The 17210-nt window shown below is 35.3% G+C and overlaps 1 protein-coding gene across 1 annotated transcript in view; it reads left to right on the plus strand.

The window, feature by feature from the left end:
* The first annotated feature begins 1329 nt into the window (after window positions 1–1329).
* Window positions 1330–17210, plus strand: part of LOC150100611 (protein FAN-like) — a 477112-nt gene continuing 461231 nt past the window's right edge. Inside the window, exons 1-2 of the mRNA XM_090401841.1 lie at window positions 1330–1366; window positions 15304–15402. Coding sequence (XP_090257967.1) covers window positions 1335–1366; window positions 15304–15402 — 131 coding nt within the window. The 5' untranslated portion in view covers window positions 1330–1334. The remainder of the gene's footprint in view (window positions 1367–15303; window positions 15403–17210) is intronic.

Raw genomic sequence — 17210 nt, forward strand, 5'->3', positions numbered from 1 at the left:
GGCGTGATGTCCTTTACGCCTGCATAGTATCCCAGTTGGCTGTTATGCGGGCGTCTGTCTTTTGTGCAGCTACTCTTCTACAGAAATTGGGGCAGTCTACCCTTTTTTTTTCTTTCTTTTTGTCTCTTTTTTGCAGGCAATCTTCAGTGACTTGCTCTTCCTATAGCTTTTTGGTCGAAGTCGATTTGATTCGTTTCAAATTCCGGCCGAAGCAACTAAAGATAAGATGCTAACCGGTCCAGTGGGCCGAATGGTTAACATATCCGCTCTCCAGGCAAAAGGCTGCTGGTTCGAATCCTGCCATGGGCATGGATGGTTGTGATTGTCTGTGAAAATACTAGTGGTAGTCAGCAGTAGATAGCGTTGGTGATTAAAGTATTTCCGGTTCGTTGTAGTTTGAAAATTGAGCTGTGGAGATGGAGAGTTGTAGAGTAGATACCCTCCCTCGATGAGTCTTTGGACTCACTGGAGATATCAAATGAATAATAACAATAATAATAATAATAATAATGTGAATGTTCTTCGGGCTAATTTTCCGGTTTATGGAAACAAAGTCCTTGCTACCACCTAATGAGAATGGCTCAAATGGCTCAATGGCTCAATTGCTGCCAGAAGAAAAACACTCCTAGTTTTAGACGGTGTAGAAATCTGGTCACTCCTTCGAAATCTTGGATGTCAGGTACTTTCGCATTTCCATCTGCAGCTACTATTTGACTATAATTAATTTTGGTTTGTGATATCATTTAGCATACTACGAAGGGATAAGCCGTTGATATGGTTCAATAACGACCACTCTTTAGACACATGTTAGTTCTTAACTGACAGTATCAGATATACAATCGGGAAGCTTTCCGTGTTTAGGCTTTGCACCTAAATGTCTGTTAGGTGATCTTATACAAAAGAGGGAAGTTGTTACTAAAGAAAAATCGGATTTTTTTTGTTATTCATTTCAAAGAAACAGGGAAATTCGTCAGAGAAAACAGAACTGAGAAGTACACGCAGTTGTTGAACGTAATGTCCTAGCTTCATAGTCTTCGTTCCTTACTTCGTAACCTACGTAACCTAAAATTTGGGCCTGCTATTAAAAATGTATAGGCCACGAGCGAACCCAGGAGTATATATATATACACACACCAGCATATTGTGTATCTGGATGTCCCTATACTTATTTCATTTCGATATATTCCAAGGTTTAAGAACAAGTATGATTCATTATCGTCTAGTCCAAGAAATATTGTGGAAACACATGAATTAATTTAACATCTCCAATGCTAATATTGTACACCAGGGAACGTTAGTATCGATGTTTTGATGCTGTGGCTGTAGGCTGTGGGATGGCGTTTATCGATGTTAATAAGAAAGAAAGGTGATTGTTTTGCATTAATCATCAGGGAAAAACTGATACCGTTTGTTATAAGCTCGTTTTGATAAAACGGTAGTGGATCCATGGTTAAAAATAAAGAACTAATTATGCTATACGATCAGATATGCTTCATCTTCATCACATTCCTTGAATAAACATCCTGTTATTGCGTTCTGCATTGTCAATTTTATTGTTATTATTATTATCTTTTTAATTTAATATTTTGGCTGATCCTAGTTAAATATAGTAGATAGATTTTAAGACATTTGGTGTACACAATTTGGAAAACCAGAAGAACATAACTAAAACTTTGTCTCTCCTAACCTTATCTTTCGTTTCGTCAGTATATGTATATATATATAATTCTTACCCGTTTATGATGCAACATATTATACACGTGATATGTCGAATTATTATTTCCCCGAAACCGGTGCTTTTACATCACGTTTGCTGTTTATTTAATTTCAAAGATGTGAAGTTTATGGCGAAGTTAATTATGAAAATCACTTGTGATGTTCATCAGGCAACTTATAAGGTATAGGATTGTCTGGCTCCAGAATAAACAACAATCCAGTCCATTCTCTGGCAATATATATATATATATATATGATTTGAATTAATGTATTTTTTGTATTCACGCGGAAATATAGTCAGTCATTGCTTTTCAGCTTAATATATACATTTAGATTTCATACAGTTTTGTAAATAAATTCATGATTTTAATAACGGACATTTGCAAACATTTATTCATTTACAGAAATACATTACATTACTTGCACTTTGACATTTGGGTCCTCAGTGCCCAGCATCACAAAAGCTTTATGAAAAAAAAAAGTTTCATTAATAAAAAATAATTTACAGAATGCCTTTAGCTGGCTCATGCAATAAAATTGCAGTGAGCATTGAAGTTTTTAAATTTTGCATATTTGAGGTTACTAAACTTATACCACTTTAGTGACCTTTTTTTTTTTTTTTGTCTATTTCTTGATGTTAAACCCACCTACAAAAGGCCTTCCCCATAGCATGTTAGTATTAGCAGTGCAGATGAACTAAATATTAGATAATTCATAAACCCCACTCCAGATAAAATGGAACTTTTTAAGCTACTTCAGTCTTCCAGGTAAGGAGGGTAATAGTCTTACTCTAGGTGATTAAATGCATCTACCACGTAAAGACATTTGCAAAACATCCATACTGTTGGTAAGATTTGAATCCATAACCTGCTACTTGGAGATGGATGTTGTAATCAGCTATCCATGCAGAACAGTAGGGAGGAATTACTGTATTACAGAATTTATGATTCGATGTTTTCCACCTTCATTATAGTAACAGAAAGATTGAAGCTTGTGATGATTGTGCATATTTGCAGTAGTTTCTTTCTCATACAGTCTTTAATTTTATAGATTTATGCAACAGATATAGAAAAATTCTTGGGGAAAAAAATGACTGAAATCCATGGCGAGAGCAAGAACAGTCAATGAGTTCAAGGAGTGATATGCTAGACTTTGTGTTTCCTAGGAAAGACCTCCCACGATGAGTCTTTTGACTCCATGGAGGCCAATAATAATAATAATTTATTGTTTTCCTTTTATTTTGTCATACACCATGTAATAAAATGTTTGAAAAGTTTAATTTCTTAATCTTAAAAGGATTTTTTAATTTGATAAGAATTTTATTTATTTATTTTTTCTCACTTAGTAAGTTAGAAATTATTTTTTATTTATTTATTTAAAAAAAAAGAATATATTGCAACCACAGACAGATATCTGTGTAGTATTGAATATTCCCCCTCCCCCACTCTCTCTCTCTCCTTTAAATAATGTAAAAATTAGTAAAAAAATTATGGATACATGATATTTGTCATCATATCAGTCTAATTCAACTATAAGTTCATCACTAAAGGATTAAGAATTATGTCTTGTCATCATAGGTAGCAAAGGACAGTGCTAAAAAAAATTATCATCTTCCTTTCTCCATTTGTTATTTATTACTAATCCTCATTAGCAGAAAGCTGCAGTTTCTAATGTATATCAAATAATTGCAGAGTTTTGTACATCTCTTTGGTATTATCTCTTTGTACATCTCTTTGGTAAGGGGGTTGTTATAGGATCAATGGTGGAGAAGTTCTACAGAGAATAGTGGGTGATCAGGGGAGAACCAGAGGTCATCCCTGGAAACTGTATAAAGAGGGTGTGAGTAGGGGAGTGAGAGGCAGGTTTTTTTTCGTGCAGAGTTGTGAATGATTGGAATGCCCTGCCTGAGAGTGTGGTGTCTGCAAGGAGTTTGAGTGTGTTTAAGACACGGTATGATGAGATGTGTGTGTGATAAAAGGACCTCCCAGATGAGTCTTTGACTCCATGAGGTCTGGGGGTAATAATAATAATAATAATTATTTAGTATCGTAATCTTTTCAGCTATAATGATGGTAACAGTTATTATTCAACATCAGAAAAGGTTGAAACGAGTCTGGTTAGTGACCCTTCCCATAATGCATAGCATTATACATGTCTGCAAGGAGATGTGCTTTGCATTATGGGATACTAAGGCAGGTGATGTGAAGTCTTAGCTTCTTTATACAAGTTGCCCCAGTTCAAAATACTTCATGTGCGAACTTTGTTTGCTTACACTTGGATAAAGGGTTAAACCAAGTGAAAAACTTCCAACAACTTAAATCAGAATGTTATCAACTTCTGCATGTTTATGTACGTATGCGTATTTGGATTTCATTTTCTCTATACACACACACACACACACACACACACTCACTTTTTTAATATATATATGTTAAAGATACCAAGCAATTTTATAAGCTAATTTTCTATATATATATATATTTGTGTAAATAAAAATAATTACAAAAAATTAGAGGTGCATAATAAATTCGTGCCTCATATTCTGTACATTGGAGGATGATTTTTAGTTATTTTTTGGTTTTAGTTCTTTATCAGTGGCATTGTAGATTATAATCATATTGTCTCTACCTGTTGCAGTCTTTTAATCTCTTTTAAAGAATTAAAGAATGTTAAAAATGTATTGCATTCAACTGATTTATAACAATATCTTAACTATGCTAATGGCTGTTTAGAATCCCCCCCCCCACACATACATACAACGCCTGTGCTAAAGGAGATATGTTGATTTTGGTAAATCAGATTAAGATAACATAGGTAACTGGTTTATAGGTAACGTTGATGCAACAACACTGCAGTGGTGTAGCTAAAGCTTTTGCCACCCGGGGCGGTCCCTGAGTTTGCTGCCCCTCTCAATACACCAAAAATATTACAAAAAGTCGAAACGATGTATAGGGAAATAAATTAAAACTCTATTTTTATTTCTGAAGTGAAACTCTAATTTCAACATTCTAAAATGTGTTTGCTTGCTTTTCTGTTAGCAAAATCATCGATGACATTGGCGAAGTCTATCTCATAGTAATGTAGGTAATTCTTAATCAGTTTTATTTAGAAAAACTCCTCTCACAACTAGCAATACTTACAGCAACTGTGAGGAAAATTCGCAGTAGTATTACAATATTTGGAAATTAGTTCTCGAGACTGCAAAAGTTCAAAAAGGTTCAAAGTTCTGCCCAGGGCGGATCGCCCCCCCCCCCCCCCTCTAGCTATGCCTCTGCAACACTGTAGTAGTTTTGTTATTTTATCTGAAATATCTTTTTACATTTGGAATGTAATTCTGATAAAATAGAATAAATCATTTATTAAAAAAGACTTGAAAATCATAATATTAATAATATTATTACTGTTTATCATCAGACACCTATTACTACCATTGTACTTCTGTGGACTTGATTATGATGGGAGGCTGCTTGCTTTTGCTAAAATTTATTCATTGTTATTATTATTATTATTATGTGAGACCTCCAGGGAGTCCAAAGACTCACCAAGAGAGAGTGTTCCAACAGCATTGAACAATTGATCCCCTTCCTACTAACCATGCTCAAACTTGCTTAACTTTTTATTAGTAGCAGAGGCTCTACCAAACAACCAACTTTTGATGGCTATTCATTGTCCCTGCCCTCAAAATATTCCACATGTACCACTCTCCCACTATAAAGAAATTGCCTCTTTTTCATCACTACTTTATACAGCATTCAAGAATGACTTCTTGCTTCTTTCCCATCTGTCTCTTCCATTTTCTGTTGTTTTAGTCTTATTTATCCATGACATCATCTCTTCTCCTATTTTCCAAGGCCTGCAGATTATATTCCCCTCAGTCTATCTTCGCAACAAGTACTTCAGCATAATGTTACTTTAGCCGCTTGTCTCAAACCATTTCATGTTTTCCCATCATCTCCCTGAAACTAAGTGATGACCAGATTTGCACAGAATAAGTCAATTGATCTGATGAAGGCCTTAATTGTATTATTGTATTGTATAATATAATAAAACATTTAACACCTTCAAATTGATTCTTGTCCAATGGAGATAACATTCAAATAACATACTGTGGTGAAGTTTACGAAGTTGATTTCAAAAATGATATCCTTATTTCTTCTTTGTTTGGATTTTTTAATATATAACACGTTTCTTTATTTTCTGAAGTTTATTTATTTCAACCACATCATCAAATAAACATTTTATATAGTTATTAGGAAGCTTGATTGTACTATGAGTTTTGATATTATTTCTTTAATTACTGTTTATCATCAGACACCTGTTACTACCATTGTACTTCTGTAGACTTGATTATGATGCTTGCTTTTGCTAAAATTTATTCATCATCATCATTATTATGTGACACCTCCAGGTTTTGATGTGTCACATAATGTGACACCTTTGCTAAAACTCTCTAAGTTTTTCAGATACCAACTCAATGCAGGTATTTTTGTGAGCCATACATATAAAAATTAACTACAGATGAATAGTCATGTCATGTGACACCTCCATTAATAAACCAAAAGAAAATGAAAACATTTTATATGAAAATATTCAGAATCACTAATATTTTTCAAAAAAAAAAAAAGAGAGAGAGAGATAGTGAAAGAAACTTTTATTTTAAATTATTGTTTTGTGATATTTTTTCTCATGTCTTCTGCTGCTCGTTTTTCCTTGATTTCCAGTAATCTGTCATCATGCTGGCATTACAGCATCAATAATGCCTCCTTGCCATCTGTTTCATACTTGGTCAAGCTTTTTATCCCTCTTCATTTGCTGCATCAACATATCAGGGAAATACTCTAATGAGAGTGCAATAAGTGAACCTTCAAGCCCATATTACAATCATAATTTTCAAATTTTGCTACATTGTTCCTCCAGACTATTCATCTGCAGTTCATTTGTATATGTTGTATGGCTCACAAACCTGCTTTGTGCTTGGTATCTGAAAAACTTGGAAATTTTTAGCAAAGTCACTTAAAGCTTTTGCCATTCTTATTTAATGCCTTAACATATTGTTGAGTAACCTGAATTTTATATGAAGTGGTGGTAAGGGAACTTTATTTGGATTCAGTAAACTTTTGATGGCATTCCCATTCCTCTTTCTTCATTTCACAACCTTGCTGAGCTCATATATTCCAAGCCACAAGATCTTTCATAATCAGTGCCTTTAACACTGATCTTCTTGTCATATTTCATTAGAGGCAAGGACAGTTGTGTCAACTTCAATGCTATCAAAATGCAATCTTCTTTTATTTCACTCAAGTAAGATCAAACTTCGCCCCTTCTTAATGCTGAGATTCCACACAAGATCAAATATCTCTTCCTGGACTAACTTACACTTATTTATCTTCTCATTGCATCCACATCATGGCTTCACATCTATATCCTCCAAATATATGAGTGTCCTTTTCCACCCAAGACAGTACTCACCTACACAACCCCCTAACATTGTATACATCCAAAATCTGTTCTATCCTTGAATATTATTGTCATTTGTATTGCACCAAAAACCTCTATAAAAATGCTTGATGCTATACAGAAATGGACTATCCAGTTAATTGCTGACCCCTGTCTCATAGGCTCATTCTAGCCCCTTTCTCATAGAATATTTCCATCTTGTGCCTCTTTTAAATTGATTTTCATGGATGCAGATTATCTGAACTGGCTGCTACTATTCCTCCAATTTTCCTTAAGTTTGTAAATGTATACATAACTGATAATCAGCATCCATTTACAGTCCTGCTCCAAAGCATACCAAATCAGCTTCTTGTTTACTTGTTACATTACATCTTCTTTTGTTTTAGAACCCACCCCTGCCCCCTCCCCCAGTTTTCTCCAAAGATGACAACTTCTTTCATCGTGACTGCTGCCCACACTCAGTGCTGATGTGCTCTAGATTTCACAATATTGTGTGTGTGGAATTTATATTTAAAAAAATAAATAATAATATTTTTTGAGTCTGAGGCAAAATTTCTCACCTATCTTTCTTATCTAGTGTTGAATATTGGATCCAGTGTCTGAGTCAAAAACAGAATTTGTTATTTCCATGTAATCAGGCTCCTCATATTTCTCTACCATTGCAGGAGTACCTCAGGGTTCTGTTCTTTCACCCACTGTCTTCCTCCTGTATATAAACGACCTGTTGTCACAGACTGCCAGTCCTATCCATAGCTTTACCGATGACAGTATACTCCATTCTTCCTTTTCGTTCTACAAACCTGTTAGTGCTCAAGTATTAGAATCCTCAAGATCTACCATGATCAGGGACCTGAACTCAGATCTCCTAGCTATATCCCAGTGGGGCAAGGACAATTGCCAATTCAACTCTGCTGAATTGGCCAATATTATTCATCCACTCTCCTCAAAAATCATTAAAACAAGAGCCACTGCTAACCAACACCCTTTTACAGTCCATCTTAAAACTCATGAAACCAAGTTCACTGCCTCCTCTTTTATTCCATTTACTTCTGTCCTTTGGAACAATCTCCCCGCTCTGCCTTCCCCAAAGATAGATTACAACTCTCAGCTATTCAAGCAAAATGTGAACAGACTCCTCCTTTCTTCTATTCCTCTTGCCTACACATGGCATTAATGTGCTATAGGTCTTGTGGCCTTTAGTGTGTGAACTAGATATTTAAAAAAAAAAAAAAAAAATTAAATTAAATTTCAGAGCACGTTTAATCTCCACAAAGTAACCATTCTGTTCTCTTTATTGCAGTTTATCAAGAATATCAAGAAGTAGTTCAAGATTTTTATAAGTTGCTTTTAAGTAAACAGAATGAGCAAAGAATAGAAATAAAACATTGCTGTTTTTAGAATACCTTTCATATTTCTTTGAAAAACTTCCATAAGGTTGCATCATTTATTTGTGCATCCAAATTAGTTCAAGTCTGAAAATAGCAGTACACTAGCAAAAAAATCTAGTCTGCACACCATTACTAACTACACTGTCACACACAGCTTCCATGGGTGACCCCTTATTCTCTCCATGCTCATCATGTATTGAAAAATTTCTTTTGTGTGTCATCTTATAGAATCTCTCTAGTAATTTGTAAGTTTTTATCATGTTCTCTCTTTTCCCTATCAACTGAACTTTGCAACCCACATACTACATTCCATCACTAGTTTGGTTACTCATCTCTGGATCTTGTCTACCACCCTCCTGAAACCAAGATGACCAAATCTATAAAAAGTAGTCAAGTAGGAAAGATGGGGAGGATAATAACCTCCCCATCTTTCCTTGTCATTTTTTTACTTCTAGTAAAGTCTAAAATATTCTTTGTTTTGAACATTCTAGATAATACTTCCATAATCCTTATCATGTGGCACCCTGTACAATGTTAGTTATGAGGAACAGCTGAGGGAATGTGGATTGCAGTGTTTGGTGGATAGAAGAAGGAGAGGTGATATGATTGAGACTTTTAAACTGTTGAGAGGTGGTTATAGGGTTGACACTGGGGAGTTCTTTCGCTTGGTTGAACAGCGGGAAGGAGTGATGACAAGGGCCCATCCCTGGAAGTTATGAAAGGAAACTGTGAGCAAGAGGGTGAGGAGTGGTTTCTTTTGCATGGACGGTAGTTGAAACATGGAATGCATTGCCTGATAGAGTGGTGAGAGCGAGAACGGTCAATGAGTTTAAGGAGTGGTGTGATAGACTTTGTTTCCTAGGAGGGACCTCCCTCGATGAGTCTTGGTAGACTTTGTGTTTCTTAGGAAGGACCTCCCACAATGAGTCTTTTGACTCATGGAGGCCTGAATAATAATAGTAATACATGGTTCTCAACTTTGCCACTGCAAATAAAATTTTTTTAATGATTTCATTGAAATATATTATTATTGCATGACACCTACATGGAGTCTGAGGACTCATTGCTCAGCCTGCCTGAATTAGTGAATGACAACCAAATATTTTCAGATTGTACAAATAATATAGGCCTGCTCCTCTTGTCATTGCTTCTCTCATTGCAGCAATACTCTGTGTTCTGTTCAGTTCAAGAATTGTGTTTCCTGAATTTTATATCCCTTTGATTTTCTGTTCTCCCCCTCTTCCAGTGCAGTTCCACTAAGAAACTATGCAATATTCCATATATGTATTGTTTCAAGTGCAACACCTATAACTTAGTAGCATCTTATCCATTTATTTTCACACTTTGCCACCTGATTTGAATTCTACCATAAGAACATAACATGAAATCAGCATAACCACATAACTGTTCTTAACATTATATGATTTCAGAGAGCTGAACAGTTTGAATTCAAATCATACCATTAGTATATAAATTAAGCAGTAATTGCCCAAGAACATGAATCTGTTCGATGTCACTTGTTACTCTTTTTTTTTTCTTTTGTTTTCTGGAACGCTGCTTCCTTATATGCAGCTTTTTGTGATATATCACATAGTTATTATCCTATCTAACTCACTATTCTATTATTCATCCATCCCTTAAGTTATGTTCTTGGGCCATTACAATTTAATCTATAGATTAATGGTACTGTGTTTGAGATTGGAGCTATTTGAATACACCAACTTAGTTCACCAACTTGCCATATAGCAATCTCTCAAATGTTTTAGCAGAATCCAGAATATGACTATCTTAAACTTTTCTGCTAGTACTGTTACGTAGGTAATATCTCCTCTCTTCAACCAACAGGCTATGAGTTCAGATTCTGCTCTAGACATGGATTGTGAATGTCTTTGTTTTATTTAGTATGATTTTCATGACCAGATGTGGAGCCACCATCTTGCTTATTGGAAACTTGACATGGCTTAAGAGTATCATTTTTGTTCTTGAGGATTTCTGAGATGAATCATTAGTTCATCAGTAGTACCAAATGTATAAGTTTACAACCTTTTATGGATAGAATTCACATAATGATAATACAATGCATTTTCCTTGATCAGCATATTTCCACTTATTCAAAAGTGTCTTATTAGTTAAAGGTCTCAAACCAGAATAAATGAGCAGTATATTACATTTGAGATCTTGGGGATCTTCCATTAATGTATGGAGTTTTTTACCTTCATCATAAGGGTATATTATCTGTGATGAGTCTTCTGACTCCATGAAGACACCCATTGTAATAATTGATGTATTCAATTATTGTTTTCAGATTATTGAATAATTGTATTCAATTATTCAGTAATCTGCTGTGCAAAGTTGTTTAGTTGGTTTTGAATTGTGGTATGTCACTGAAATGAAACAAAGTTCTAAAAAAAAAAGCTTGATATTTGTCTTTTATATCTCATCTTCCTTTTACCCTCTTTTACCTTGCAGTGTCGAGGGTTTGTTAATCATCGGACCTCAAACCATTCACAGGATAAGGTGGTCAGTCCTACACCCTGTTGTATCCTATATCCTGTAGCGTTGAGTTCTCAAGGCCAGTTTGCCTGCTTTGCAGGATGAAAAACCCCAGAATAAACTGGGGGGGAAACCCTACTGTCCATGCCCGAGACCAGCTAACTTGCTTTGGCTGAGGAAGATAATCCTTCAGCTCATCACGTCACCGACGGGAATCAAACTTAGAACACTCCTACCCCAGGCATATGGTTGCAAAGCACACAGCCACTGGACCTATCTTTGTTCTAATGTTCTAACTATGATACATCTTATCAATTTTAACATGCATTGCTGCAAATATCATAACTTTCTGTCTATCACTGAAGAAAATTAAAATTGAAATAATGCTCTGATAGTGGAAGACCAAAAATTGCATTAATAAAAGGTGAAAAAAAAACATATATTCTTTAAGTTTAAAAGCCTAATAATGTGTGTAGATCATTATTTGTAAATACTGATTAATATTACTGTGAAAATTTTTTCTTCTCTTCCAACTGGTAATAGATGGCTAGTGGTAATAAAGAGCAGGCCAAAGGCCTGCTCTTTATTACCACTCTCCAAGACTGGTTATATACCTAAAAGTGAACTGCTGTGAAAAGAAAAAAAAAAAGTGAACTTTATTTACAAATGCCAAGAGTGTCAGAAATAAGGAAGATTAAATTGTTTCACTGATTGAGTTTATTCGTCCCAAAATTATTGGAATAAGTGAAACATGGTTGAATGAACATGCTATGCTAACAAGAATAGAAATGGAATGGTACAGTGTTTTCTGCGAAGAGGGAAGTGCTGCTGATGGTAGCAAGGGAATTATGTCCACATAAGGTAGACATGAAAGAGGGGAATAGTAACAATGGTTTTGAAGCGGTGTGGTGTGAGGTGGAGGTTGAGAGGAAGAGATATTTAGTCGGATGTTGCTATAGGCTAGTGAATGTGGAGGGTGGTGATGAAGGAACATATAAGCATCTTCAGTTAGTGAACAAAGAAATGGTGATTATTATAGGTGATTTTAATTATGGTGGTATAGATTGGAATAAGGAAAATTGAATTTAGTTGGATGTTTAGTCGGATGTTGCTATAGGCTAGTGAGTGTGGAGGGTGGTGATGAAGGAACATATAAGCATCTTCAGTTAGTGAACAAAGAAATGGTGATTATTATAGGTGATTTTAATTATGGTGGTATAGATTGGAATAAGGAAAATTGAATTTCTAGAGTTCTTGAGAGACAACTGTCTCAAGTAGTATGTAAAGGAGGGCATGCGAGGATCAAGAGTTTGGGATCTGATCGGTTCATCAGAGGATATGAGTGGGGTTTCATACTTCCCTGCAGTTGGTGAGAGTGATCACATAGGTTGTGGCTAGCCATATGAAGACTTCTATGAGGAAAGGAGATACGTGGAACTACAAGGCTGGTGATTATGTCAAGCATATCAGATAGCATGGAGCTATAGCACGGAATGAGGAGTAGAGCAGTAAGGAAATAAATGCTGCGTGGGAACTGACAAAGAATACATAATAGCATCAATGTGTGAATATATTCTGAAGGTGAAAAGGCTGAATAAGAGGTGTAAAATGATTGAATGAGGAAATTAAGCATTCAATCTGGAAGAAAGCACTTTTGAGGCAGCACAAGATGAATAATAGTAATAATCAGTTGTATGAAGAGTATAAAGAGCAGACCAGGAGAGTGACTCAGGCAAATAAAACATGAATTTTTTCGATATGTGGCAAATAGAAGGAAGAATAAATATGGTAAGATGCTGATTCTGCACAGGACATAGTCAAGGTGTTCACTGAGCAGTTCAGCAGGGTGTTTCATCCTCAGTGTGAAATCAGAAGTCATGCATAGAGAATGAAATGAGAGAAGACTTAATGATGAGCAAGCAAGAGGTAGAAGAGTTCAACAAGCTAGACGCCAGTAAGGAGTAGGACTTAATGACATATCACTGTGTAGCTTAAAGGAATGTTCTAAAGAGTTAGCATCAGTCTTTGCTTATCTGTTTAACAAGTCTTGCAACAGCACAAGTCCCAAAGGAGCAGAAGGAAGGCAAAATTGTTCCCCTTCACAGAGGTGGTGAAAAGGCTAAGGCAACAAATTATAGGCTGATCTGTATATCTAGAGTTATTAAGGTGTTTCAGAGGTTGCTGAGAGATAGGATATGAAAGTAGGTTGATAAGTGGTATTCTTTGGATTTGTTAAAGGGAGGTCATGTTTTACAAACTTACGTATTGTAACAAGGTGATGAATGTATTGGACAACGGAGAGACATATACTGGTATACTTAGATTTTGTAAAGGCTTTTGATAGATTGCCACACCACAAGTTGGTCACTAAACTGAAGCAAATGAGATTGGATGATAGACTAGTGAGTTGGTCTAGCAGTAAGTTTTGTATGGGGTGAGGACACTGCCTCAAAAGAGGAAAGTCACTAGTGATGTGTGACGGGTCAGTTTTGGGACCATTGTTTTTTAATCTGTATATTAATGATATCGAGATAGGTTTAACACGTTCATTGCCAAGCTGAAAATTGGAATTTCGTGTGGTGGCCAAATTTTTTTTACTTGATAGCGACGTCCACGCGATATCGCGTGATTGGCAATGAATGTGTTAACTGGTGATATTCAATTGTTTGTAGATAATACAGAACTGAGGACAGTGATTAGGAATCAAGCAGATGTGGCCTTACAGGAAGATTTGAATAGATTTTATGAGTGGGCAACAGTTTGGAAGTGTCATTTCAGTGTTGTCAAGTATAAGGTTCTGAAATTTGGTAGGCAACAACAGGATGCAAAGTATACACTTGGTAGGAAATTTTGGAGGCGGTTGTCATAAGAGACATTGGAGTGGTGGTGAAGAAGGATCTGAAATTCAGAAGTCACATTGCAAAGTTGTGAAGACATCACATCAGATTATGCCAATGATGCAGAGGACCTTAACTTGTAGAAATAAAGAGATTCTGGTTCCCTTGTATAAGGCCTTTATCACGCCTCATATGAATTATTGTGCAGAGATTTGGTCTCTTGGTTTTTGTGGCGATGAGGAAATGTTGAGAAGGGTTCAGAGGAGACTGACTAAGGTTGTAACTGGTCTTTGGAATGTGGGATATGAATTGAGGGAATTCAGTTTGCAAATCCTTGTTAATAGGAGGAAGAGAGGGTATATGATTGAGACATTTAAATTGGTAAAAGGTTGTTACCAGGTTAATGTGGAAGAAATTTTTCATAGAATGGGGGAAGGAGATAAAACAAAGGGGGCATATGCTCACACCATCCTTATACAACTTTGTTGTATAAGGATGGTGTGAGCAGGGGCATAAGGAGTAGGTTCTTTGCATGGAGAGTGGTTGGTCAGTGGAATGCATTGCACTGACCCCCCCACACACACCATGAATCTTTTGACTCCATGGAAGTCTGATGTTAATAATAGCAACATACTTTGACAGAAATATTAAAACACGTGAGTCATCTGACTTGGTCATAATTTTTATGACACATAAGTGTCATAAAAATTATGACACTAATGTGTATGGGTTAACAACTTATGCTGAATCTCCATAAAGTCTTGCACATTATGTATCCAACATTCTTATATCCTACATCTAACCAATGTCTCTGACACCCTACTACCATTCCAAAAATGCTAGCCAGTATGTAATTCAGAACTTCTGCTCTCATTCGACACTTATTTAGTCGCTCCATTTTAATCATCTTCTACTACTTGAGAACTTTCTTTTTTGAAAGTTCTCAAGTAGTAGAAGATGAATTTTAAGCTTAATATTACTACACACCGATTTCTGAACTTTTTTTTTACCTCCCATCTTACTACAATGGTCAGCACAGATTCATCATTCTCCTTCCCATGTCAGAATTCTGTGCTTATAAAATTTACATTTAAGTTTTAATATGATTTTTGAAATGGTAAGGTGCTGAATTTATAATTTAGACAATTCAAACATTTTTAAGAAAATTCTTTGGCTGCTTTATGATGTTATATTCTAAGGCAAGAGTTCTCCAATGGTACACAACCTTGAGATGTACACATCTGAAGGTGTCACAGGCTTATTGTTAGTTGAGCAAAACCCTTGCAATGTGTCTACTGACCCTGAGGAGGTCTGTTAGTAATAATAATAACAATTTTGATTTTAATAAAAATAAAACACTTATTTTATGTTATTAAATAGGATCTCATTATTAAGTAATATTCTTATTTCAGGTTTTCATTGTTACTGTTAGAACCTGGTGAAATTTATTTTGAAGATTACAGTGTCTCTTTTTATCCTGGAAATTTACCAGAGGCTGAAGCAGTAAAAAGGTATATACATTTTAGATGAATATATTTGTAGAGCTTACTAATTATTAAAAATTTGTTTTTCAAATAGGTTTAGGAATGTTGACAATTTTCATCACCATCATCATCAATTTCCTGACATGTACTCTCAAGGGGGTGTACAGGATATTATGATAGTACTGCATGAAAAACATACATCATTACTAACTTTCTGTCAACAATCTTCTTCCAAATCAATCTGTTATCTGTCAAGACTCCAACATTATCAGATCTTATATTTCTGTCTTCTAAGGCACTTTCTACTGTATCAATCTACCTACATCTTGGTCTTCCTCTGGGTCTTTTTCCTGCCAACCTGGCAGAGAACACTTGTTTTGCTAATCTTTCCTCTCCCACTCCATTTAAGTGACCATACCACCTGAGATTAGCTCTCCTAACACATTCCTGGATGCTAAAAATGTCAAGTTCTTTCCTAATATCGTTGTTTTTAATATGATATTGCCATCGAGAATCTGTTCACACCCCTAATCTTTCTCAGGATTCTCATATCTGTGGTCTCTAGTCTTCGGTCAGGTGTTTTATTTCTAACCCAGCTCTCAGATCCATAAGTTAAAATAGGTTTGAACACAGTCTTGTATACAGCTAATTTCTCTCTTATGTCATATAAATGTATTCAGTTAACTTCCTACCATACTGACTTGGTTGACTCTGTTGTCTATTTCCATATTTAATTTACTGTTCTTCACTAAAAATTATGCCTGGGCAGATGAAATGTTTTATTTATTTTATAGGTTGTCAATTTACAGTGCAGTTGATATTTTCAGTGTTTCTACCTATTTTCATTATCTTTGTCTTGTTATTGCTGATTTTCATACCAAATTTATTACAACAGTTACTCAGTTTAGTCAGGGAATCTTGCAAACTGTACTGAATTTATTTAAAAGTATAATATCATCTGCATAAAGTAAAGCGCTGAGATAAATATCTTTAATTTTGATATCAGGTATAATACCACTTTCCTTCATAATGTGATCCATAATGATAATGAATAACAGAACGGATAATGTACATCCTTGTCTGACACCATATTTAACATCAAACCATTTTCCTGTACTTCAATTCTAACTACTGATTATATATTTGGCTTAATCCTTTATCCAAGTTTAAGCAAACGAAGTTTGCACCTGAAGTATTTTCAGGACAGGGGAACCTTCTGGTAAAGGTGGTATCTGATCACTTGCCTTAGTATCCCATAATGCAAAGCACATCTCCTTGAGGACATGTATAATGCTATGCAATAAGGGAAGGGTCAGGTCACTACCCAGACTGGTTTCGACCTTTATTGAGGTCTCGTCAGTGGGAGCTAGACCCAGATGTTGAGATGCTAAGATGGAAGTACAGGTAACCCTCGTATAACGCAGATGTTAGGTTCCATAGAAATGCTGCATTATATAAATCGCATTATAAGACTTAGATCACATAGAAAAAGTAGGGTTATGTTCTGAAATCGTTTTTTTTTTTTAAATTATATAAACGACGACATATCCAACAAAAACAATATTTTTATTTAATTCGTTAAGAAAACAAACTATGAGACAAATACGTAGTATAAAATTATAAAAATTACAAATTGTACATAAATTTCATTGCATAAATGTTTTAGACACAATAAAATAAAGTGCATATTTTAATCGTCATCACTGTCTTCAGAAATAACATTTCGTAGATGTTCTTTAAGTGACCAGAGGTCGTCACCACTTGAAATCTCTTGGACATCATTTGTATAATTCTCATTGCATACTTCGGCTGGTTTAGTCATCAAGAAGTCCAGT

This window comes from Typopeltis vanoorti, chromosome 12, assembly GCF_054136105.1.
Source record: "Typopeltis vanoorti isolate ZY-2024b chromosome 12, IOZ_Tvanoo_1.0, whole genome shotgun sequence".
Classification (NCBI taxonomy): domain Eukaryota; kingdom Metazoa; phylum Arthropoda; class Arachnida; order Uropygi; family Thelyphonidae; genus Typopeltis; species Typopeltis vanoorti.